The sequence below is a fragment of the Trichechus manatus genome, unplaced genomic scaffold (assembly GCF_000243295.1).
Source record: "Trichechus manatus latirostris isolate Lorelei unplaced genomic scaffold, TriManLat1.0 scaffold00045, whole genome shotgun sequence".
In the NCBI taxonomy this organism is placed as follows: domain Eukaryota; kingdom Metazoa; phylum Chordata; class Mammalia; order Sirenia; family Trichechidae; genus Trichechus; species Trichechus manatus.
In genome coordinates, this window is record NW_004443981.1 from 9,145,752 (window position 1) to 9,169,256 (window position 23,505).

The following is a 23,505-nucleotide window of genomic DNA, read 5'->3' on the forward strand; positions in this document are numbered from 1 at the left end:
CCAGGGACCTGGTGGAGGTGAGTCCCTACCTTCCCCACCAGGTCAGGTTCACATCCAACCTCAGAGCAGCAGGTGCTGAAGTACATGGACAGCCAGTGTGTTGGCTCGATGGGCTGCAGGGAGGCGAGGGTTGTTAGTGCTGCCATTGGCAAGGCCAGATTTTGATTCAACCCTGAGGACCGACTGGCATTCCCACCTCAAGCCCTAGTGAAGATCAGCCATCCAGTGATCCTTTGTACACATGTTTTTCACTCTTTGATTTACATCATAAGCATTTTTGTGTATCGTACCCTTTTCTGATTATAGTGGAGTTTAAGTGTGAGTGCCCATGTTATGGTTCATCCCCCTTGTGATCGTGCAGATGACACAGGGAGAGCTGTGGGTTGCTTCCTGCCATGACCAGCTGCTCCCATGTTTGAGGAGGGTCTTTCCTGGTGCTGGGTGGTGCTTGGCAGCTGACCAGGCAGACCTTCAGCTGCTTGCATGTCTTGCTGGGGTAGAGCAACAGGGCCTTTGCAGAGAAGGTGAGTGCCTGGCTGTATGGCTGTGATCTGCAATCAGCACTGGGAGACTGAACTTGAAGCCTTCCGGGTCTTCGTTGAACCAGTGTGAAGTGTATACAATTCTTTTTGTTCAGCAACTGGTGGAAACTTCAGAGCGGCTGAAGTCCCAGGCCAAGGAGCTCAAAGATGCCCACCAGCAGCGGAAGCTGGCGCTGCAGGAGTTCTCCGAGCTCAACGAGCGCATGGCCGAGCTCCGCTCCCAGAAGCAGAAGGTTTCCCGGCAGCTGCGCGACAAGGAGGAGGAATTGGAGGTGGCCATGCAGAAAGTGGACTCGCTGCGGCAGGAGATGCGCAGATCCGAGAAATCCAGGAAGGAGGTAGCTTTCCTGTGGATTGGTCTTCATAGAGCACCTGTGAAACCACCTTTGAAACGTTGACTGCAGTGTTACATAAATTACTCTAAAATGGGTCTTAGATTTTATGTGAAGCTCAGTTGAACTACCAAACATAGTTCTGGGTTTCTCCCCCTCGATATCTATTTCTGAATTTATTAAAAGGTTCCTGCAGTACAGATTTTTGAAAACGGGCAGAAATTGGTGTGATAGGGCGTGGCTGGCACAACTGAGCACCTGTAGTCAGGACCGTGGGCAGATACAGAGCAGGGGTCAAGTCAGGTACCCTGGGTCGGTGGTTCTGGAGCTTTTTGGTCCCAGGACTCCTTTACGCTGTCAGAAACAAAGACCTCAGGAGCTTTTGTTCATGTAGATTATGTCTTAATATGTACCATATTGGAAATTAAAACAGACTTTTTTTTAGTACTTACTAATTCATTTAAAACTTAGAACAGTAAGCCCGTTACATGTTTTAAACATAAATATTTTTTATGAAAATAACTATTTTCCCAAGCAAAAAAATATTTAGAAGAGTGGCATTTTTTATGTTTTTGTAATTTTCTTTAATGTCTGGCTAAATTGAAAATGGCTTCATGAGCACAGTTTCTGTTGTGACTTGTTGTTTTTGCTGAAGCCCATGAAGAAAGCCAACTCCTCAGACAGGCCACTGGAAAAGAAAGGGCCTCACAGAACCCCTGAGGGCTCTCAGGGACCCCAGGGTTCTCAGACCCCCTCTGAGAGCTGCTGCCCTAGATACTCTGAATGAGCTACTCTTAATGGGTAGCATATTTAAGTGATATTTAGTTTAAAATTCTACCAAAATTGACCTGATTTTAAAAATAACCCCAAACCCATTGCCGTTGAGTCGATTCCAACTCATAGTGACCCTATAGGACAGAGTAGAACTGCCCTATAGGGTTTCCAAGGAGCGGCTGGTGGATTCAAACTGTTTACCTTTTGGTTAGCAGCCAAGGTCTGTAACCACTTCGCCACCAAGTCTCCAAAATTGACTTGATAAACAATATTAATTGGAACGAGCATGCTCTTGTTCCTTCTAAGTTCAGGTCTCTTTGTCATTTAACCTCAGAGCGCCTGTTTGTTTTCTTCTTAGACATTTTGTTTTGCAACACAAATGTATTTGGAGAAATAGCTGACTACAACTCAGGTGATGAAACCCTTAATTAAAATCAGTGTTCCTAGAACACAATATTCTTTGATGGTTATGAGGGTGAGGAGGTAGGGTGAGGGTTATTCACTAACTAGGTAGTAGACAAGTATTATCTTAGGTGAAGGGTAGGACAGCACACACTACAGGGGAAGTCAGCACAACTGGACTAAACCAAAGCTAAGAAGTTTCCTGAATATAGTCAAACACTTTGAGGGATAGAGTAGCAGGGGTAGGGATCTGGGGACCATGCTTTCAGGGGACAACTAGGTCAATTGGCATAACAAAGCTTATTAAGAAAATGTTCTGCATCCTACTTTGGTGAGTGGCATCTGGGGTCTTAAAAGCTTGCAGATGGCCATCTAAGATGCATCAGTTGGTCCCAAACACCTGGAGTAAAGGAGAGTGAAGAACACCAGAGACACAAGGAAAGTATTAGCCCAAGAGACAGAAAGGGCCACATAAACGAGAAGCTTCATCAGCCTGAGACCAGAAGAACTAGATGGTGCCCGGCTACCACCAAAGACCCCCCTGACAGGGAACACAACAGACAGTCCCTGATAGAGCGGGAGAAAGGTGGGGTGCAGAACTCAGATTCTAGTAGAAGACCAGACTTGATGGTCTGACTGAGACCGGAGGAACGCCAGAAAGCATGGCCCCTAGATTCTCTATCAGCCCAGAACTAAAACAATTTCCAAGGCCCTCTTCAGACAGGGATTGGACTGGACTGTGGGATATTAAGTGATACTCGTGAGGAGTGTGCCTCTTAGCTGAAGTAGCTACAAACGGGCAGCTTCTGTCTGGAGGGGAGATGGGAAGGCAGAGAGGGTTAGGAGCTAGCTGAATAGACATGGGGAATCAGGTGGAAAGGAGGACTGCGCTGTCACAGTATAGGGAGAGCAGTTAGGGTCACATGACAATGTATGTGTAAATTTTTGTATGGGAGACTAACTTGAAATGTAAACTTCATTTAAACTACAACAATAAAAAAAAAAAAATTACCCGTAATACTCCCACCCCCGCAGAAAAAAATTAGTGTTCCAATTATGGATGGAATGATAATACCAAATCATCAATTTAAATTAGATTTTAAGCTTGTTTTATTACTAATCAGCCATCCTAGTTTAAGCCCTGAAGTATATTTCTCAACTTTTAACTTGTGATAAAATTTGATGAAGGCTGAAGAAATACAAAGATCTTTCAAGATTTTGTTCACTGAGAGGTCCTTTTGGGTAGAGATTTAGTTGGCGCAGTGGTGCTAGTTTTGTGTTAATAACAAGTGGGTTTTCTCCTTTTCATAGCTGGAAGCTCAGCTCGAGGATGCTGTTGCCGAGGCTTCAAAGGAGCGCAAGCTCCGCGAACACAGCGAGAACTTCTCCAAGCAAATGGAAAGTGAGCTTGAGGCCCTCAAGGTAGTGCTTGGCTAGGACCTTTATTCTACCAGAGAGAGAGAACAGTTTTTTCCTTACTGACTCTTAGCGGCAGTGGTCTCGAGTAATGTGCTTGTCAGGCCGTACTTTATACACATGATTGTTCCCAGCAAGATACAGGGAAATGGTAGGATATGAACTGTCTTTGTTACAATTTTTCAGTTTTCATTGGGACAGTAGAGCTGCGCTGTAGGTTTCCCTAGGCTGTAATCTTTACAGGAACACATCACCATATCTTTCTCTTGCAGAGCTGCTGGTGGGTTCAAACCACCAACCTTTCAGTTACCAGTTAAAAGTTCCCAGCAGTTTATATTAAACCTTAGCAAACTGGCACCTAGTGCCTTCTGTATATGCTGACGTATAAATTCATCAGTTCTGGAAACGCCCCTTAAAGCCCATGCCCTATTACTGCCGGTGCAGCCCAGACAGGCTGGCAGCTGAGACGGAGCCAGTGGGCCCAGAGGGTGGCAGGAAGACTCGAGCAGAGCTAGAGGAGCAGGCTCTGTCGTGACGAGAGTCCAGTGCAGCCTCAGCTAAGTGACTTTATTTATTGACCCTTAGTATCCTTATCTGGAGGCCTGGCAGTGAAGTGGTTAAGAACTTGGCTGCTAAACAAAAGGTTGGCAGTTTGAATCCACCAGTCGCTCTTTGAAAACTCTATGGGGCAGTTCTCCTCTATCCTGTAGGGTTACTATGACTCGGAACTGACTTGACGGCAGTGGGTTTTTTTGGTTAGTGTCCTTATGTGGAAAATAGAGATCACAAGACTTTCCTTCCCCTTGCACCCTGCACGTAGCCCATCGGGGAGTCCACAGCTTGCCCTCCAGAGCGCCCCAGTACTTGCTTCTTCCCATTGTCTTCATGGCCACCCTGGCGTTTGCCTGACCTCTACACACCTTGTGATGGGTCTCCCTGTTTCACTCCCACCCCTCACGGCAGCCAAGGGAGCACGTGAGAGCTGCAGTTAGCACATCTCCACCCCCAGCTCATGGAGTGTAGGCCCCTGCCTCACACTGCCTACAGGCCCTCCCCGAGCTGGCCCTGGCTGGGTCAGTCCTGTCTCCAGCTCCTCCCCAGTTCGCTCACGCCTGCCACACCTTGCGTCCTCTGTTCTTCAAGCAAACCGAACTCCAGCCCACCTCACTGCCCGTCATCCTGGTGCCTCCGCCCTCCTCACTTCTCCTCAGCCTGGTGCCTCGGCCCTCCTCACTCCTCCTCAGCCTGGTGCCTCCTCCCTCCTCACTCCTCCTCAGCCTGGTGCCTCCTCCCTCCTCACTCCTCCTCAGCCTGGTGCCTCCTCCCTCCTCACTCCTCCTCAGCCTGCTGCCTCCTCCCTCCTCCCTCCTCAGCCTGGTGCCTCTGCCCTCCTCCCTCCTCCTCAGCCTGGTGCCTCTGCCCTCCTCACTCCTCCCTCCTCCTCATTCTGGTGCCTCTGCCCTCCTCCCTCCTCCTCAGTCTGGTGCCTCTGCCCTCCTCACTCCTCCCTTCTCCTCAGCCTGGTGCCTCTGCCCTCCTCACTGCTCCCTCGTCCTCAGCCTGGTGCCTCTGCCCTCCTCACTGCTCCTCACCCTGGTGCCTCTGCCCTTTTTGTCTGTCCTCGGCCTGTGTCCCAGTTCATACGTCACCCTCTGAAGATGCCTTCCTTGCCCTTCCATATGTCACCCCATCTCCTGTGGCTGCCTTCTCGGCTTACTTCCTGGCTCATCATCAGTCTTTCTCCTTCTTCCCATGAGAGCAGAGACTCGGGGTATCCCCATTTGCAGAGGATGCCCAGTGCCGAGTCAGCCAAACTGCCCTTACGTAAACGACTGCACGGGCACAGTGGGCCTGGAGCCCGCGTGGTGGTGTCGACAGGGCTCTGGGGCCCAGGCAGGCCTGGGGCATTGCCTCTGCAAGGTAGGTGGTGTCACCCCTAAAACCTGCCCTGCAGTGATTGTGAGGATCACGTTCCCAGGAGGTCACCTGAGTCACTGGGTACAGTGCCTGGGTGCAGCAGGCACAGAGCCGTCACTGTGAGTGTCAGGAAGCAGCTTTGACACAGTGTAGTACACGTGGGGTGGGCAGCATCGTGCCACTCGGGGGACACAGGACTGACGATTGTTGTAACCTTTGTGTCCAGGTGAAACAGGGAGGCCGAGGCTCCAGTGCCACCTTAGAGCATCAGCAAGAGATTTCCAAAATCAAGTCTGAGCTCGAGAAGAAAGTCTTATTTTATGAGGAGGAGTTGGTCAGACGCGAAGCCTCCCACGTGTTAGAAGTAAAGAATGTAAGGAAGGAGGTGCATGACTCAGAGAGCCACCAGCTGGCCCTGCAGAAGGAGATCTTGATGCTGCAGGACAAGCTAGAGAAGACCAAGCGGGAGCGGTGAGTCTCCACACAGTGCTCCGCAGCCCACACCCGCGCGTGGACACCCACGTCCACAGGGCTGTGGATCCTCAAAGCTCTTTCTCTCCCTCATCTCCTTAGGCATAATGAAATGGAGGAGGCCGTAGGCACAGTAAAAGATAAATACGAACGAGAAAGAGCAATGCTGACTGAAGAAAACAAGAAATTAACTGCTGAAAATGACAGGGTAATTTAAAGTGCCGAGTTAGCATGGTGTAGGGAGTAGTGATCTTCATTCTTGGGTCTTTGAAGCTTGGTGTGTATTTTAAAGATTTTAATTGAAGGAACAAGTTTGATTGGTTAAAATGGTTGCTTTATTCCATCAGTTACCTGAACTCACTGACTTTGTCACTTTTAGGTTCAGGTTGAAATTGAAACATGACTTAAGTGAGAGCCTATCAAAGAATTCATTATTGTGAACTTTGGTTGGAGAAATCTCTTGAAGATTAAAGACAACTTTCAGGATCTTCAGAAAACTTAGTTTTAATAATGCTAACATCAGACTTAAAGGATGCCGAATTAATGGTTTGTGTGGCAAAATGGTTTCCTTTCAGCTCTGTTCCTTTGTGGATAAACTAACAGCTCAGAATAGACAACTGGAAGATGAGCTGCAGGATCTGGCGGCCAAGAAGGAGTCAGTGGCCCACTGGGAGGCCCAGATTGCGGAGATCATTCAGTGGTAGGTGCCGCGGCCAGATCCCCACAGCCACACTCTCCAGGCCTGCGGGACTGTCTTCAGCCTCACCCCCGTTTTTTAGCCCGCACGCTGGTCCTCTAAAGTGGAGGCCCAGTCTTGCGGCTGTCCCCCTGATACCTAACGTATGGGCAGCAGTTTGTCCTGTGGCCATCACACTGGACCAGCACTGGGAAGCCAGCCCACCATCTTATCAACAGACTTGGCTTAGACTGTTGGTTCAGAAACTCGTGTTCTCTGTGAAACAGGCAGGGAAGGGGACTAAAAGAGTGGGCTAGGGGCTGGCCCTTGGTTACTGACAGCATTAATTCAGGGCCATACGTAAATGGTGTTGGGGGCTAGTGTGAAGCTGGGTCACTCCTGTCGTAGGAAGGCAGGGATGCTGTCATCTTACTCGGCTCCTGCCTGACGGCTGTGCTCGTGAGACGGAACCAGCTCTGCTTTGCTTCCCTCCTTTAGGGTCAGTGACGAGAAAGACGCCCGGGGTTATCTTCAAGCTCTTGCTTCTAAGATGACCGAAGAGCTCGAGACCTTGAGGAGTTCTAGTTTGGGATCAAGGACACTGGTAGGTTTTTCCTAAACCGTGCATTTTTATTACTACAGTATTCATTCATGGTTTTAAGTATGAATGCGGCAGTTAAGAACTTCTCGGACAGTTCGTCAATGTAGAAGACGTTTGTGAAGGCCAGGGAAGTGGGCCCCAGCTTGAGGAGCGCCAGCATTTTGTCACTTGGCAGGACATCTCGATTTCTAATTGTACCTTTCATTCATTAGCAAATAATTGTCAAGTCCGAAATGATCAGAACTGGCTTCTGCCCTCCAGGAACTTCATTATCTTCATTAAATTATCCATTCTTTCAGTCAGTATAGTTTATTTTTGAGCTCCCAGAATATGGCAAGCACTGGGCTAACCCTGGCTGATTGTTAAACCTGTGGGCTGAAAGCGGAGAAAACATTACTGTCAGACTCTGCAAGTGGGGTGGGCAGGTGACCGGGCAGCATCCGTCCGTGCCCAGTGCATGCTCCTGGCCTGCAGCTCCTGGTCCGCAGCCCCTGGTCCCGTTCTGCTCTTCACTGCTAACCTGTCTTCAGTTTACCCTTTTATATTTTTACACGTTAAGTTATTCTCTGAATAATTTGCGAAAGTAGGAATAGAGGGACAGTGAACACAGCATTATTAAAAATTTCAACTAGAGTCTAAACTTGTAAACCCAGATGTTCGAAGGTGCGTCTGCCCGCATGAGTAGTGTCCTATGGATACAGCTATCGTCTCCTCCCCTGTCCTGGATGAACCTGGACCACATCCACCTGTAAATGCTGATTCCAGATGTCAGACCCGTCTCGAGTAGTTCAAGCTTACCATTGCATCTCCTTCTTCTTGCACCTGTATGGTCAGAACACAATATATTTGAAAATGTTGACAACTCGTTAATTTTATTGAAAGAAAGAAATACAGCTGTGTTCTTTGCGCCATACTTGCAAGCCATTCTCATTTTAAAATCTTAGGTTTATAAACACCAGTTAGGATGATCAGTCTGTTTCTTCATTCCTGCGTTTTCTCTTTCTTTCTGTTGTTGTTGTTGTTAGGTGCCGTCGAGTTGCTTCCGACTCAGAGCCACCATCCGTATAACAAAATGAAACACTGCCTGGTCCTGCGCCATCCTCATGATCGTTGCTATGTTCCAGTCCATTGTTGCAGCCACTGTTGTCAGTCCATTTCATTGAGAGTCTTCCTCTTTTTCTCTGACCCTCTACTGTACTAAGCATGATGTCCTTCTCCAGGGACTGATCCCTCCTGATCCTCGCTTCTCAGGAGCATTCTGGTTGTACTTCTTACAAGACAGATTAGTTCGTTCTTCTGGCAGTCCATGGTATATTCAGTATTCTTTGCCAACACCATAATTCAAATGCATCGATGCTTCAGTCTTATTTATTGTCCAACTTTTTCATGCATATGAGGAGATAAAAAATACCATGGCTTGGGCCAGGCACGCCTAAGTCCTCAAAGTGATCACTTTGCTGTTTAACGCTTTAAAGAAGTCTTTTGCAGCATATTTGCCCAGAGCAGTACGTCGTTTGATTTCTTGACTGCTGCTTCCGTGGGCGTTGATTGTGGATCCAAGTAAAATCGAATCCTTGACAACTTCAGTCTTTTCTCCGTTTATCATGACGTTGCTTATTGGTACAATTGTGAGGATTTTTGTTTTCTTTATGTTGAAATGTAACCCATACTGAAGGCTATTGTCTTTGATCTTATTCAGTAAGTGCTTCAGGTCCTCTTCACTTTCAGCAAGCAAGGTTTTGTCATCTGCGTGTCACAGGTTGTTAATAGGTCTTCCTCCAATCCTGTCGGCATGTTTTTCTTCACATAGTCCAGCTTTTTGAATTATTTGCTCAGCATACAGATTGAATAGGTACGGTGAAAGACTACAACCCTGATGCACACCTTTCCTGATTTTAAACCACACAGTATCCCCTTGTTCTGTTTGAAAGATTGCCTCTTGACCTATGTACAGGTTCCTCATGAGCACAATTAAGCATTCTGGAATTCCCATTCTTCACGAGGTTATCTGTAATTTGGTGTGATGCACACAGTCAAATGCCTTTGCATAGTCAATAAAACACAGGTAAACAGCTTTCTGGTATTCTCTGTTTTCAGCCAAGATCCATCTGACGTCAGCGGTGATAACCCTCATTCCAGGTCCTCTTCTGAATTTGACTTGAATTTCTGGCAGTTATCTGTCGATGTACTGTTGCGACTGTTTTTGAAGTATTTTCAGCAAAATTTTACTTGCATGTGATATTAATGATGTTCCACATTCTGTTGGATCACCTTTCTTTGGAATAGGCACAAGTATGGGTCTCTTCCAGTTGGTTGACCAGGTATCTGTCTTCCAAATTTCTTGGCATAGACAAGTGAGCACTCCAGTGTTGCATCCATTTGTTGAAACGTCTCAATTGGTATTCGTCGATTCCTGGAGCCTTGTTTTTTGCCAGTGCCTTCGGTGCAGCTTGGACCTCTTCCTTCAGTACCATTGGTTCCTGATTGTATGCTACCTCCTGAAATGGTTGAACGTGGACCAATTCTTTTTGGTGTAATGACTTTTTGTATTCCTTGCATCTTCTTTTGTTGCTTCCTGCAACATTTAATATTTTCCCCATAGATTCCTTCAGTATTGCAACTCAAGGCTTGAATTTTTTCTTCAGTTCTTTCAGCTTGAGAAATGCTGAATGTGTTCTTCCCTTTTGCTTTTCTACCTCTAGGTCTTTGCACATGTCATTTTAATACTTCACTTTGTCCTCTCAAGCTGCCCTTTGAAATTCTCTGTTTTTTCATCATTTCCTCCATTTGCTTTAGCTACTCTGTATTCAAGAGCAAGTTTCAGAGTCTCTGACATCCTGTTTGGTCTTTTCTTTCTTTCCTGTCTTTTTAGTGATGTCTTGCTTTCTTCATGTATGATGTCCTTGATGTTATCCCACATCTTATCTGGTCTTCGATCATTAGTGTTGTGCATCAAATCTGTTCTTGAGGTGGTCTCTAAATTCAGGTGGAATATACTGAAGTCCATACTTTGGCTCTCATGGACTTTTTTAAATTTTCTTCAGCTTCATCTTGGACTTACATATGAGCAATTAATGATCTGTTCCAGAGTTGGCCCCTGGCCTTATTCTGACTGATGATATTGAGCTTTTCCATTGTCTTTTTCCACAGGTGTAGTTGATTTGATTCCTGTGTATTCCATCTGTTGAGGTCCACATGGATAGTTGCCATTTATGTTGTTGGAAAAAAAAGTATTTCCAGTGAATAGGTCATTGATCTTGCAAAATTCTACCATGCAATCTCCAGCGTTGTTTCTGTTACCAAGACCATGTTGTCCCACTACAGATCCTTCTTTGTTTCCAACTTTCACATTTCAATCACCAGTAATTATCAATGCATCTTGATTGCATGTTTGATCAATTTCTGACTGCAGAAGTTGGTAAAAATCTTCAATTTTTTCTACTGTGGCATTGGTAGTTGGTATGTAAATTCGAATAACAGGTCCTCCTCTTAGGCGTATGGATATTCTTGACAGCATTGCACTTCAGGATAGACGCTGACATGTTCTTTTGACAGTGAATGTGACGCCGTCCCTCTTCAGTGTGTCACTCGGCACAGAAGACCACGTGATCGTCTGATTCAAAATGGCCAATATCAGTCCATCTCAGCTCACTAATGCCTAGGATATCGATCTACAAATGTTCCACTTTATTTTTCACAGCTTCCAATTTTCGTAAAGTCATCCTTCGTACCTTCCACGTTCTGATTACTAATGGCTGTTTGCAGCTGTGTCTTCTCATGTTGAGTCATGCCACATCAGTAAATGAAGGTCCCGAAAGTTCTTCTCCATCCACATCATTAAGATTGACTCTCCTTTGAGGAGGCAGCTCTTCCCCAGTCATATCTGGAGTGCCTTCCAACCTGAGGGGCTCATCTTCTGGCACCGTATCAGACAGTGTTTCACTGCTATTCATAAGGTTTTCACTGGCCAGTTTTTTCAAAAGGAGATGACCAGCTCCTTCTTCCTAGTCTGTCTTCATCTGAAAGCTCCTCCACTCATCTGTTAGTTTGTCATACTGTGGTGGCTTGTGTGTTGCTGTGATGCTGGAAGCTATGCCACCAGTATTTAAATGCCAGCAGGGTCACCCATGGTAGGCAGGTTTCAGCAGAGCTTCCAGACTAATACTCTTTCCTTCTAATCCTGTTTAGATATACACCAGCACTTATGAACTGCATTAAATAAATTTTGTACACAAAAATCATAAAAGATGAAAGAATACCATCATATCCTGTTAGCAAAATGGGATAGGTGGGACTTTGTTGCAGAATACTCTGTGAATAGCTCTTCCTGTTGAAAGACTAACTGGATGAGAATTCATTACCTTTTTATCCTTGTAAATATATTGTTCACGTGTGTATATTATTCAGTCATTGATGCTTGTGAAACCCATCTCGGATATGGTCGTCTGAGGCCCCCCGAGTTCTCTTACACGCTCGCTGTCACCGCTGCCACGCTCAGCATCAGTGTCCAGATAGAGCACCGCGCTCTGCCCCTCTGCTCTCATCTTCCGATTGTCTATTAATCGTGAAATGTATTCTTCTGTCCATTCTCTTCTCTGTGTTGTTATGGGTTGAAAAGGAAAAATTCTGAATTCTCAGATGTGTTAAATGAAAGTTAAAAAAAAAAAAAAAGGCTGCCAAGATGGTGTCCGCAGACTGCTCTTATACCTTCCTGAAAGCTGACATAATCCATCGGGCCACTCAGTTAAGAAAACTGGGTGATGAAGTCATCAAGATGGTTTATTTCATTATCGCATCATCCTTCTGGCAGTTCCATCATTCTTCCTTTTTCTTACTATTTTAGTCTATTTTGTTACAGCTCAAAGTGATTGATGAGTAATGTAATTATATAATTCCTAGTATGATGAAATGGCCATGTGTTCCAAGATACAGGAAAACTAAGATGAGTAATATATCGTAATGTGTCGTAAGTTTATAGAAGAATTCAATAGACCATATGAAAATTGCAAGGTAGAGCCTGTTTTTTTCATCTAAAAAAATTTAAAAAGTAAATTTTTTTGTTTGGAAGACCTCTAAGAAAAAACAAAATTTATGAACTATCAAAATTAAAACTGGGTCCAGTGGACCATGCTAATATCTGCAGATAATACTTGAATATTAATATTTGAAGTAATAGTAAAGGTCCTAAGGTTAGAGAACAATGAGTCACTTGTTTGGAGGCATTCATCTTGCTGCAATGTGGGGTTGGTGTTTCGGCCACTGTCTGCAGGACCCGCTGTGGAAAGTCCGCCGCAGTCAGAAGCTGGACATGTCTGCCCGACTGGAGCTGCAGTCCGCGCTCGAGGCTGAGATCCGGGCCAAGCAGCTGGTGCAGGAGGAGCTGCGGAAAGTCAAAGACGCAAACCTCTCCTTCGAAAGGTGCTTTATGTTGTGTTCTGACACACACTGGGACTTGGGGCGCGCCATATTCGCGGCGGGAGCTGGGGTGTGCTGTGTTGGGTCGTGTGGTGGGAGCTGGGGTTCACACAGCCGGGGGCCAGTTCTGAGCCTTGCAGACGCTGGAAAGCAAGAGAACCCTGTTCACAGGGCTGCTGTGAGGGCAGCCGGGCCTGGTGACCGGCAGGAGCTCTGCGGGGTGTGGTCTCTGCACTTCCTAGGTGTCTAAATGAGCACTGGTCGGAGGCTGGTGCACGTGCTCCAGTCTCCCACGCTCGGTCCATGTGAGTGCTTCAGAGGACAGGGGCGGGGGTCCCTAGTGTGACGTGGGCATCTCTGAGTGCGGGAAGAGGTGTTTGTCTTCCACATGCTGTGGGACAAGAGACACCACACATCTGACAGGCCCCTCTCTGCCCTCCCATCACCTTGGGCTGTTCAGTTTACCAACTTAGAATTTTCCTGTGAAGCTGACACTAATATTTAAAATTCAGGTTGAAGATGGTATGCCTGTTCAAACTTTGTTTCCAGCTTAAAGCAGTCATAAGAACGTGGTTTTTATACAACAACAAATTCAACAAATGTTTGTTGAGAGTCCACCACCTGCCAAGACGACTGTGCTTGGGACGAGAGTGTTACAGGCGCTGCTCCTCGCCCTGTGAGACGGGCTGCTGGCTCACACCCTCACCCTTCCAGAGCCACACACAGTGCCTGTTCTCAGCACACTTAAAGCCGTTTGTGTTTTATTTTAGTAAACTGAAGGATTCCGAAGCCAAAAATAGAGAATTACTAGAAGAAATGGAAGTTTTGAAGAAAAAGATGGAAGAAAAATTTAGAGCAGATACCGGTAAATCCCAATTCTAAACTTCTGAATATTTAAATATAAGCATTTTTTAATGGAACCGTTTGATGTTTTCTTTTTGATCTGACTATTTTAGTTACATAAAGCACTTACACGGTTCCAGAGGCAAAATTGTGAAGCGAGGTCCGTTTGGAGCCACCTTCCCCCACAGCCTCGCCCACAGAGAGGGCCTCACACCTCCCACTTTCCGCCCTCTGACGAGGGGAGAAATAGCATCTCAGTGCAGATTTAATTTGCATTTTTCTTATGAGCAAAATTGAGCATCTTTTCATGTGTTTAAGGGCCATTGGTATTTCTTACTCTGAATTATATGTGTGTCTTTTGCCCCTTTAAAAAAAACCAGGTTGTTAGCCTTTTTCTGAATTTTTGAAAGCTCTTCAGGTCCTGGGGCTTAGAGCCCTCTGTGCCGTAAGGTGCAGATAGTTTTCCTAGTTCGTCTCAGGTCTTTTTACTTGGCTTATGATGCTTTTTTCTTTTCTTTTCTTGCCAAGGCAGTGTTACATATTTCTGTCTGTCAGACTTATCACTCGTTTCCCTTGCTTGAGTCATAGTTAGGAAAATATTCCCCACTCCTCGGTTATTCAAGAATTCACCCATGCGTTCTTCTAATTCTTGTACAATCTTACTTTTTAAAGTTAGATCACTGGTCCGTTTGGAGTTTTCCCTGGTGTACACTGTTTGGGATGGATCCAGTTTGATCCTTTTCCTTATGGCTGGGCAGTGCTCCAGTCCCAGTTGTTGAAAAGTTCTTCTCTCTGCTGACTTCAGATGTAGCTCTTATTATAGGGAATTACGTGGGCACTTGGGTCTGTTTCTGCCTTTACTACCCTTTTCCAGTGTTCATGCCCAAGAACTGATTGGTTTTAATTATTGAGGCTTCAGTGAATGTGTTTTCATGTCTAAGTCTGCTCCCCCAACCCCTCTTGCCACAGCTTTAGGAGTTTCTAGACTTTCTGAGGTTTTCTGGCTTGGTTACTCTTCCAGGTGAACTGTGTGTGTGTTTGTGTGTGTGTGCTAAAATATATATAACAACATTTGCCATTTTAACCATTTTTTACATGTACAATTCAGTGATGTTAATTACATTCGTATTATGCAGCCATCACCACTGTTCCTGATTTTTTTAATATAATTTATTTTATTTTTTGTTATTGTTGAGAATATGCACAGCAGAACATACACCAGTTCAACAGTTTCTGCGGGTACAGTTCAGTGACACTGATTACATTCTTCGAGTTGTGCCGCCATTCTCACTGTCCTTTTTTGAGCTGTTCCTCCCCCTTCAGCATAAACTTACTATCCGCTAAGGTTCCTATCTAATCTTTCACATTGCTGTTGTTAATTTGACCCCGTATAGGTAGTTCTTAAAAGAGTACAATGCTCAAGGCAGACGTTCTTTACTAATTTTTTTCGTCACCTTTAACAGAAACTCGGTACCCGTTCATAACTCCCCATCTCCCTCATCCCCCAGCCCCTGGTAACCACTAATCAACTGTGGTCTCTCTGCATTTGCCTGTTGTACACATTTCGTATACGTGGGATCATATGGTATTTGTCCTTTTGCATCTAACTTATTTCACTCAGCGTAATGTTCTTACGGGTCATCCATGTTGTGTAGCATGTATCATTTGTTGTTATGGCTGTGTAATGTCTCATTGTATGTATATATCACGTTGTATTTATCCACTCATCTGTCCACAGATGCTTGGGTTGTGTCTACCTTTTGGCTATTATGAATAATGCTGCAGTGAATATTCATGTGTAAGGATCTGTTTGAGTCCCTGTTTTCAACTCTTTTGGGTATATACCTAGGAGTAGAATTGCCAGCTCATGTGGTAGTTCTATGTTTAACATTTTGAGGAACCGCCAAACTGTTTCCAAGTGAATGTTTTAATCAGTTTGTCTAGCTCCAGGAAAAAGCCTAATGGTATTTTTACTGAGATCACGTTAAACTTACCTGTGAACTTAGGGGAGAATTGGCATTGGCATCCTTATAACACTGAGTCTTCTATCTGAGGTTAAGATACAGTGTTTTAAATGTTTTACCTTGACTAGCCTTTGTTTCTTTCTCACAGGGCTCAAACTTCCAGACTTTCAGGATTCTATTTTTGAATATTTCAACACTGCACCTCTTACACATGATCTGACGTTTAGAGTAAGTAACCGTAAAAAAAGTGACAAATGATGTTTTTCTAAGTTGGAAATAGTGTAATATGATTTGCTTAACCGTGGTGCCAAAACCACACCAGTAAGTTAACATGTGACAGCTTATCTCCAAGCTGTGCTGACCACGTCATTGACCTGGGGTGTTCACTCTGGATGGTTAGGATATTTGAGGCATTTGAAATGTCCCCAGAGCAGCCTCCCAAACTAAGTGGAGGTTGATTGAGAAAGCACCCAGCTTCTTCAGGGGAGGAACGACACTGGTCCCTGGCAGTATAGCCAGCACTTCAGGTAATGTTTTAACTGCAAATTGTCACCCTTCTCTGATCCACTGAGAATAACTCAGTCATGTTAACCATTGTAGTTGACTTTTACATGGCTGTGTAGTTGGGTTTCAGTGCTGGTGGAGAAGAGTCGTTTATAAGAACAAGCCAGTGTCAGGCGACCTTGCTAAGATCCTGGCGTTGGGGTTAAACATGCTGCCCTCCACTCCAGAAGCTGGCTCATCCTTGAACAGTTCCGAGCACGCTCTCTAGGCCTCATGGTCACAGGCTTGTTCAGGAAGCCGCTCTGCCCTGGGAGTACCGCCTCTCCTGTCTGTGCTACAGCTCCTCGGTGGAGTTCCAGGGAGGTTGGACGTTCTTTCCCTCCTTTTCCAAAGCGATGGTGATGGACCCTTACCAGCCACACTTGAAAGCAGCCCAGGGAGTAAAGCACTGATACAAGCAAGGCGAGTCTGGAATGGGGCGCTGACTGCTGTTGGTTTTCCAGCTTTTTATTTAGAAAATTTTAAACTGACAGGAGAGCTGAAAGAATATAGTACAGTGAGCATGTACATATCCCTTACCTAGAGTTTTGCTACATTTGCTCTCTGTCTCTCACATACTAAACCAAAACCAGACCAGTCACAATCAAGTCAACTCTGACTCATGGCCATCCCAGGTGTGTCAGAGTAGAACTGTGCCCCATAGGGTTTTCAGTGGCTGGGTTTTCAGAAGTAGATTGCCAGGCCTTTCTTATGAGGTACCTCTGGGTGGACTCGAACCTCTAACCTCTTGGTTAGCAACTAAATGCATTAACCATTTGCACCTCCCAGGGACTTCTCTCTACATACAGGCAGACTTTTTTCCCTGTGAACTATTTGAAAGTAAGTTGCAGGCATCAGTATCCCCTAAATCCTTCAGCACAGTTTTCCTAAGGTCAAGGGCATTCTCCTACATACCATAACGCCACCGTCATACACACGTAAGGAATCTCGCACCAGTGCTGTAGTAATATCCAGTACGCTGTCCATGTCCATGTTCAGACGTTGCCCCATCACGTCCCCCTCCCAGGTTGGGATCCAGCTCAAGATCCTGCCTGGTATTTAGTTGTTGTGTTGCTTTGGTCCTCTAATCTGAAACAGTGCCCCATCTCTGTTTTTTTTCCCCCGTTTGCGACACTGATATTTTTATAGAGGACACACCAGTTGTCTTGTAGAACATCCCACACTCTGGATTTGCCCGTGTTCCCTCTTGATTAGATGTGAGTAAACTCTGCATGGTGGGGGTGCACTTCCCACTGCCTCCTTCAGGAGCCAGGTGTCCATCTGCCCACGGTTGGTGATGCTAAATTTGAGCATCCAGCCCTGTCCACTGGAAAGGGTCCCTTCCCCTTTGTAAGTAGAGAGCCACTTAGGAGTGACTGCATGGCTGGCCACCTGCCCCCTCCCCCCTGGTGGTTTCAGAGCGCACTACTGACGCCTGTGACTGCAAAACGTGGGCATGTTTGTATTGTTCCCAGCCCTTCTGGGCACAGAAAAGTTTTTTTATCAAAGTGGTGGCGCAGCTCTTTCCTTGACATCCTCTGTGTTTAAAAAGTGTGTTCAACTGCCGGGTGCACACAGTTCCTCCATGAGCCTGCTGCTACAGAGCCCGTGCCTTTTCTGGCCACACCGTGCCGGGAGGCGTGAACTCAGAGGTCCCCCAGAGCTAGTGCTGTCCAGACACCATGTTGGCAGGGAGGGGAGGAATGGCCAGGAAGCGGCGGCTTTTCTGTCCATTCTGGATGGAGCAGACAGGTCTTGGGCTCCTGGGTTTGCAGCCAGCAGCTCTCCCAGTGTCCTCTTCAAACTGGGCGACCAGCAGAGCCATTTTAACCAGGGCTTTGAACCGTTGTGAACCAATTCTATCATGGCCAACGAAGTAAAACTGGAGCAGACTCGGATTTCTTTAATTTGACTGATCTGGAACCATAACTGGAATGGGAAGATTCATAGGTCGACGCCCTGGGATGGGAGACTTGGAAGAGGCATAGTGAGCCTTTTCAGGAGCCTGATGCCTGAGATTGGATTATTGGCAGGACTGTGGAGAGCTACACATATTCAGAGCGGTACAGCTGGCCACCATCTTTGAGCAGGCCATCGCTGTTTCCGACTCTGTGCAAAATCGAGGGGCAAGAGATTTGGTTGCTATGCAATGCGTACGCTGCACGTGTTTTCTAAGAGGGAGGTGAAGTTTCTAGCAGGGCTTCGACCCATAATTTTTCCCATTCCGGTTATGGTTTCTGGTTGACCCAAATTTTAAAAATTCGGATGTGTTCCGGCATTGCTTTCTTGGCCATGATTGAACTGGGAAACGGGTGCGAAGCCCTGGTTTTAGCATGGAGATCCAGGCCATAATCTTGCTCTCTCACTCTGTTTGCCAGCGCACCTGCCGCTTTTAGCCCCATCTCTCATACCTCTGTGATTTAAGTAGGAAGGATATTTACTGTTTAAAGATAAGATCCTTGGCCAGACTCCGAGTGTACGCTAGGACAGGTGTTTCCAGACAGGGAGAATTGTTTCTTAGAGATTTCTAGTCCATTTTCCCTGCATTAAGTATGCTGACTATTAGTAGAAATGCTGTGTCACAAAGATGGCATCACTGTATTTTCATGCATGTTTTTCCTGGCTGGAAATGACCGTTTTGCCCTTCCTGTCTGTTACACAAGGACTCTCTGTCCTCTTCATCCGCGTCTTCGCTACTAGCCTTGTGGGAAGAAGTAAGTTAACGCCGATGCTGGGCTCCCTGGAGCTCTCCTTCCCCATCAGTGTAAACAGCTCCTCTCTCGTCATTTGCATCCTTTTGATTAATTAACTCACTAAATGAAACAGGGCTTTTTACATGGCTAAAATTAAACTGCATAATATTCTTTTGCTCCCTGTTTATCAAAAGATGGGACTCTAACTCATCTAACAGATCTTATGTATGGGGAAATGTGCTTAGATGTTGAGCTTTGATAACCAGCTAACTGATCTAGCTGTTCCCTTGTGCCTTTGTTTACAAAATCGGATATTGCAGTACAGGCTACATGGGTGCACGTGTCTTATGTGTATGCGCCGCTCCCTCCTGAACGGGCTCTCACGCGGCAGGTAATTAATTACACCTGTTGGGAAGTGCTTATCTGATTGGGTTCATGGGGATTCTGAGGCGAACACACCATTCAGCTGCACACTGCTCTTCCAGGTGCCTCCTGGCTCCTCTGCGGAGCTGCGGAGCTCCAGTCACTGCCTCCTTGTGCTGGCAGCTCCCGCGAAGCATACACATACGGCACGTGTGTGCCTGTGTACATAGTCACAGCCTGTGGTGAGGAAATGTTAGTTTCAGAGTACCAAATTAAAATAAGGTCGTTTTTAAATAGTTTTAGCATGTAGATTTAGTTTCAGGTAGACAATTGCTAAGTGCACTTGGAAACCTTGAGTTGCTAGAACAGAGCAAAGCCTGGCTTCTCTGCATCATGAAACTTGTAGTGAAATTTTCCTTCCTCAGCAGTGACCCGGCCAGAGCCTTCTGGTCCTGGGCCGCAGGCCTTGGTTGATGTTAGAGTGTCTTCCCAGGCCTCTGCAGGAGGAGAAGAAGCATTGGCTAGTTCATCTCAGGCTGCCAGTGTAGCTAAAGTTGCTTGTGAATATGATCAAAAGGGAGACATTTCCCAGCTCACCCTTTGAACGGCCAGGAAGAGGAGAAGGCATGAGCCGGTGAGGACAGGTGGCTTCTTACCTTTGGTAATGACCAGGTTGTCTGGCTCCACTTGCCCATGCAGAGGCCCTGCCTCAGGCCTCAGAACCTGCAGTGGTCTGGGGAGGCAGAGTAATCCTTGTTTGTAAGCACCCACAGTTGGAGTCTGCGTTGTACAGAGGAGTCCTTCATCTCTGCTCCTTGCTCTGTTTTCACAGACGGGCTCAGCTGGTGAGCAGGAAGCACATGCGCCGAAGCCAGAAGTGTCACCGTCCCTGTCTGTGCCCACAGGCATAGACCAGCAAGAAGTAAGATGCTGTTGCCCCACGGTGCTCAAGGGTCCTTGAGCCGCGACCACCCCCATTCCCTATGACCTGTGTGGCTAGTGGCAGCCCCGCTCTCGTGTCAGGCCAGTTGGCCTCACCCGTGTGTCCAGCTCGTAGCTGGAACTTCCTCCCAGACCCTCACGCATGGTCTTTATTTTCAGGATTACCATCAGCTAGGTGAGGGGCGCCCTGACAGGTGTCTCCACGATGTAGTCAATTAAAGATGCAGAACCGTTCATTATTAATAAGTTCTAGAGAGAAATGACTCCCAAACAGGATGTGGCACACACGAGCAGTGCCGAGATCAGCACAGCACTCACCTGTCCTTGCTTGTCTCCCAGGACATGGCTCGGGCCCTGCCGAGGACTGCCGCTGTGCCGTTGCCCACCACACCAGCCCTCACCCTGGCTGGACCCAAGGTAGGCCTTGCCCAGTGCCCTCAGCACCTTCTTAGTTTTAGAAGACAGCTTCTGTGGCACCGTGAGACCTGTGTTCTGGTGCTGGTCTGCTCTGAGTGGCATGCGTCCCGGGAGACGGTCCTCGTCACAGCAGGCACACCTGACTGGTTTCACTGCACATTCTGAGTCGTGCCCCACCCTTCGCCCCAGCCCTCTCCCCACGTCCGGGTTGTGTCTCTGTCCAGCCCCTTGTCCACACATCTGCATTCCTGTATGTGTGCATGCAGAGCCATGTGGTTTGTTGTTGTTGTTAGCTGCTGTCGAGTCAGTTCCCACTCACATGACCCTGTGCACCCCAGAACCAAACACTGCCCAGTCCTGCGCCATCCTCACAATCGTTGTTATGCCTGAGCCCAGTGTTGCAGCCACTGTGTCAGTCCATCTCGTTGAGGGTCTTCCTCTCTTTTGCTGACCCTCTGCTTTACCAAGCACGGTTTTCCCAGCCCACGTGGAAGGAACGTGCACGTGCAGCTTTGTACCCTGTCTGTGTTGTGAGCCGTCCCCACCAGCACACAGGGCTTCTGCCTCCTTCTCTGCACTGGCCTTGTGCTACCTATCGTCCCTTCCCCTTTAGTACAGACCTTGACGCAGATGGGGCACTCCAGCGGGGACAGTGCCTCTGAGGTGCAGGCTTAGCGAGCACGGGGCCACGTGTGCTCACGATTCTTTTCTCTTTTGAACATAGATATGGCCTCCTTACAGGTTCAGCCATCAACAGCCAGGCCAGCTTGATTTTGCTTGAGACTAACTAGTGGTTTAGCTTTTGGATTTTGATTCTTATAGTCAGGCAGACAGGTCATGTTTTATTTTACATACCATGCGATACCCCCGAGAGTCACGGAGCACGGTTGTGAAATGCGCCCCAGTCCCCGCAGCCCTGGGGGTGCCCGCGCCCCTCCCACCCTCAGCCCCTTCCTGTGACCATGCTCCGAGTTTCGCGCTTCACTCCCTTGCTTTTCGCAGCTAGTTTCACCCACAGACATACCTCCCTGAGTAACGTGGTTTTATGTGTCTGAGCTTTGCAAACATGCTGTCACTCGTCTGCAGCCTGCCTTTCCACTCAGCCTCCCGTCTCGTGGCACGTACGACTGTGTCACGGTGTGTCTGCCCCCCAACAGAGACCTCAGGTGCTCCCAGCCCCTTGCTGCTAACCACAGGGCTGCTGTAGACACTTGTGCATCTCTCCCTGAGGGGGCTGCTCTGGGGGCCGCCCACCCCAGCACTGAGAGCTGGCTGCTGCAGATCCTGAGGAGGAAGGAGGCAGAGCCCCTTGTTGGGTGCCAACGGTGCCCCTTGGTCAGCCCTGCTGTGGAACATATGTCCTGGCCGTGGAATTGCACATCCTCAGCTTCTCACAATCAGGCCCAGGTTGTTGATAAATTCACTCACAGGCAGACTGAGAGCCCTCGTCTCACAGTTGGCGGCTCACTGTGCTGCTCTCTTCCAGCCCAAAGCGCACCAGTTCAGCATCAAGTCCTTCTCCAGCCCCACGCAGTGCAGCCACTGCACCTCGCTGATGGTGGGACTCATCCGGCAGGGCTACGCCTGCGAGGGTGAGTGCCAGCTCCCGCCCAAGACAGCCGCTCCGGAGGCCTGAGGGCCCGTCGTGTGCCTGGTTCTATAAATGCTCCATCAAGGGCGGGGGTTGGGGGGCAGAGCGTGACCCTCTGCTGCAGCAGGAGAGTGCACACTGTGGGGGCCCCGGTCAGCTACTGACTGTTATTGATTGTAAAATGCAATATCCCCAGCTGGTCTAGAGGGTTAGGGAGAGCAGAGAGTGAGAAGAAATGTAAAGCTCTCCATTACGACATCATCTGGAGAAAGCCGCAGTGGGGCCATGTCTCTTTCCTCCTAGTCACCATTATTGTCATTATGGTGTTTTTAGGTCACCGCCCGTTGTGCCTGGCCCTGGGCCGGGCTCCATGCCCACCTGGATGTTGTGGCCTCGTCCACCCTCACGCCCAAGTGGGGGTCACCACCGCCTCACAGTAGATGGGGTAGAGGTGACCAGGCAGGGCGGGGCCCGATCGCTGGCTGCGCACACAGCCGGCCCGCTGTTCCGCACTTGCTGTCGTCCCGAGAAGCAGTGTAGTCTCTGCTTCTTTGTGTTGCGGCTGCAGAGCATTTTCCTGTCATTTAAACTCAGTAAGCAGTTTGACTGGCTGCCAGGACCCATCTCATCGTTGTCACCCTGTAGCAGGCGTGTGGCTTGTCCCGTGTGGTGACACTGAGCGTGACCATGGGGTTGAGCACTGCTCTGCGAGGTGACAGTCACCACTCTGACAGTATTCCGTGAGCAAGTTGGCACTCCTGTGCATGCTCCTACACACTTGCGCAGAACTCACTGAGCGCCAGGCCCGACCTTTCACACCAGTCCTGTCTGCAGACTGGCCTTGGCTTGCTACCCGTCCGCCCTCTTTCTTGGTGACGCTGGGTGACTGTGTTTGTCACCTGCCGTGCGCTCTGCAGCGACTCTGCCTTGGGGCAGGTTTGATGTTGCTGCTCCTTCCCCTTCCCAGTGTGCTCATTTGCCTGTCACGTGGCCTGCAAGGACAGCGCCCCCCAGGTGTGCCCCATCCCTCCCGAGCAGTCCAAGCGGCCCCTCGGAGTGGATGTACAGCGAGGCATCGGGACTGCCTACAAAGGCTACGTCAAGGTAGGTGGCGCAGGAGGACACGCTCTGTCCACCTGACGCTTGGCACCTTCCTGTCTTGCGCTCAGTGCCATGGAGGCGTGACGGTCCCCCAGATCCCCACAGCTCATGACAGCATCTCCTTTGTGGCGTGAGCTGGCCCTGGAGCCTGGTCTGGTCCACCCCTCACCTGGGGATGGATGGTCAGGTTGATGCAGCCGGCGTAGCTGATCTCAATAGACCTGAGTCCCAGGCTCCCGAGACCCACACTAGGCTGCCTGGGTCCCAGGCCCCCCAGACCCACGCTAGGTTCCCCAGGTCCCAGACCCACACTAGGCTGCCTGGGTCCCAGGCCCCCCAGACCCACTCTACGTTCCCCAGGTCCCAGACCCACACTAGGCTCCCTGGGTTCCAGGCCCCCCCAGACCCACACTAGGCTGCCTGGGTCCCAGGCCCCCCAGACCCACACTAGGTTCCCCAGGTCCCAGACCCACACTAGGCTCCCCGGGTCCCAGGCCCCCCA

At 48.2% G+C, this 23,505-nt stretch overlaps 1 protein-coding gene across 1 annotated transcript in view; it reads left to right on the forward strand.

The window, feature by feature from the left end:
* The window catches only part of CDC42BPB (CDC42 binding protein kinase beta), a 134,192-nt gene that overhangs the window by 96,579 nt on the left and 14,108 nt on the right, over window positions 1–23,505 (forward strand). Inside the window, exons 13-25 of the mRNA XM_004376703.2 lie at window positions 638–880; window positions 3,362–3,472; window positions 5,610–5,854; window positions 5,957–6,062; window positions 6,430–6,554; window positions 7,029–7,134; window positions 12,401–12,549; window positions 13,317–13,411; window positions 15,502–15,581; window positions 19,785–19,874; window positions 20,234–20,311; window positions 21,798–21,903; window positions 22,870–23,006. Of these exons, the coding sequence (XP_004376760.1) occupies window positions 638–880; window positions 3,362–3,472; window positions 5,610–5,854; window positions 5,957–6,062; window positions 6,430–6,554; window positions 7,029–7,134; window positions 12,401–12,549; window positions 13,317–13,411; window positions 15,502–15,581; window positions 19,785–19,874; window positions 20,234–20,311; window positions 21,798–21,903; window positions 22,870–23,006 (1,671 nt within the window). The remainder of the gene's footprint in view (window positions 1–637; window positions 881–3,361; window positions 3,473–5,609; window positions 5,855–5,956; window positions 6,063–6,429; window positions 6,555–7,028; window positions 7,135–12,400; window positions 12,550–13,316; window positions 13,412–15,501; window positions 15,582–19,784; window positions 19,875–20,233; window positions 20,312–21,797; window positions 21,904–22,869; window positions 23,007–23,505) is intronic.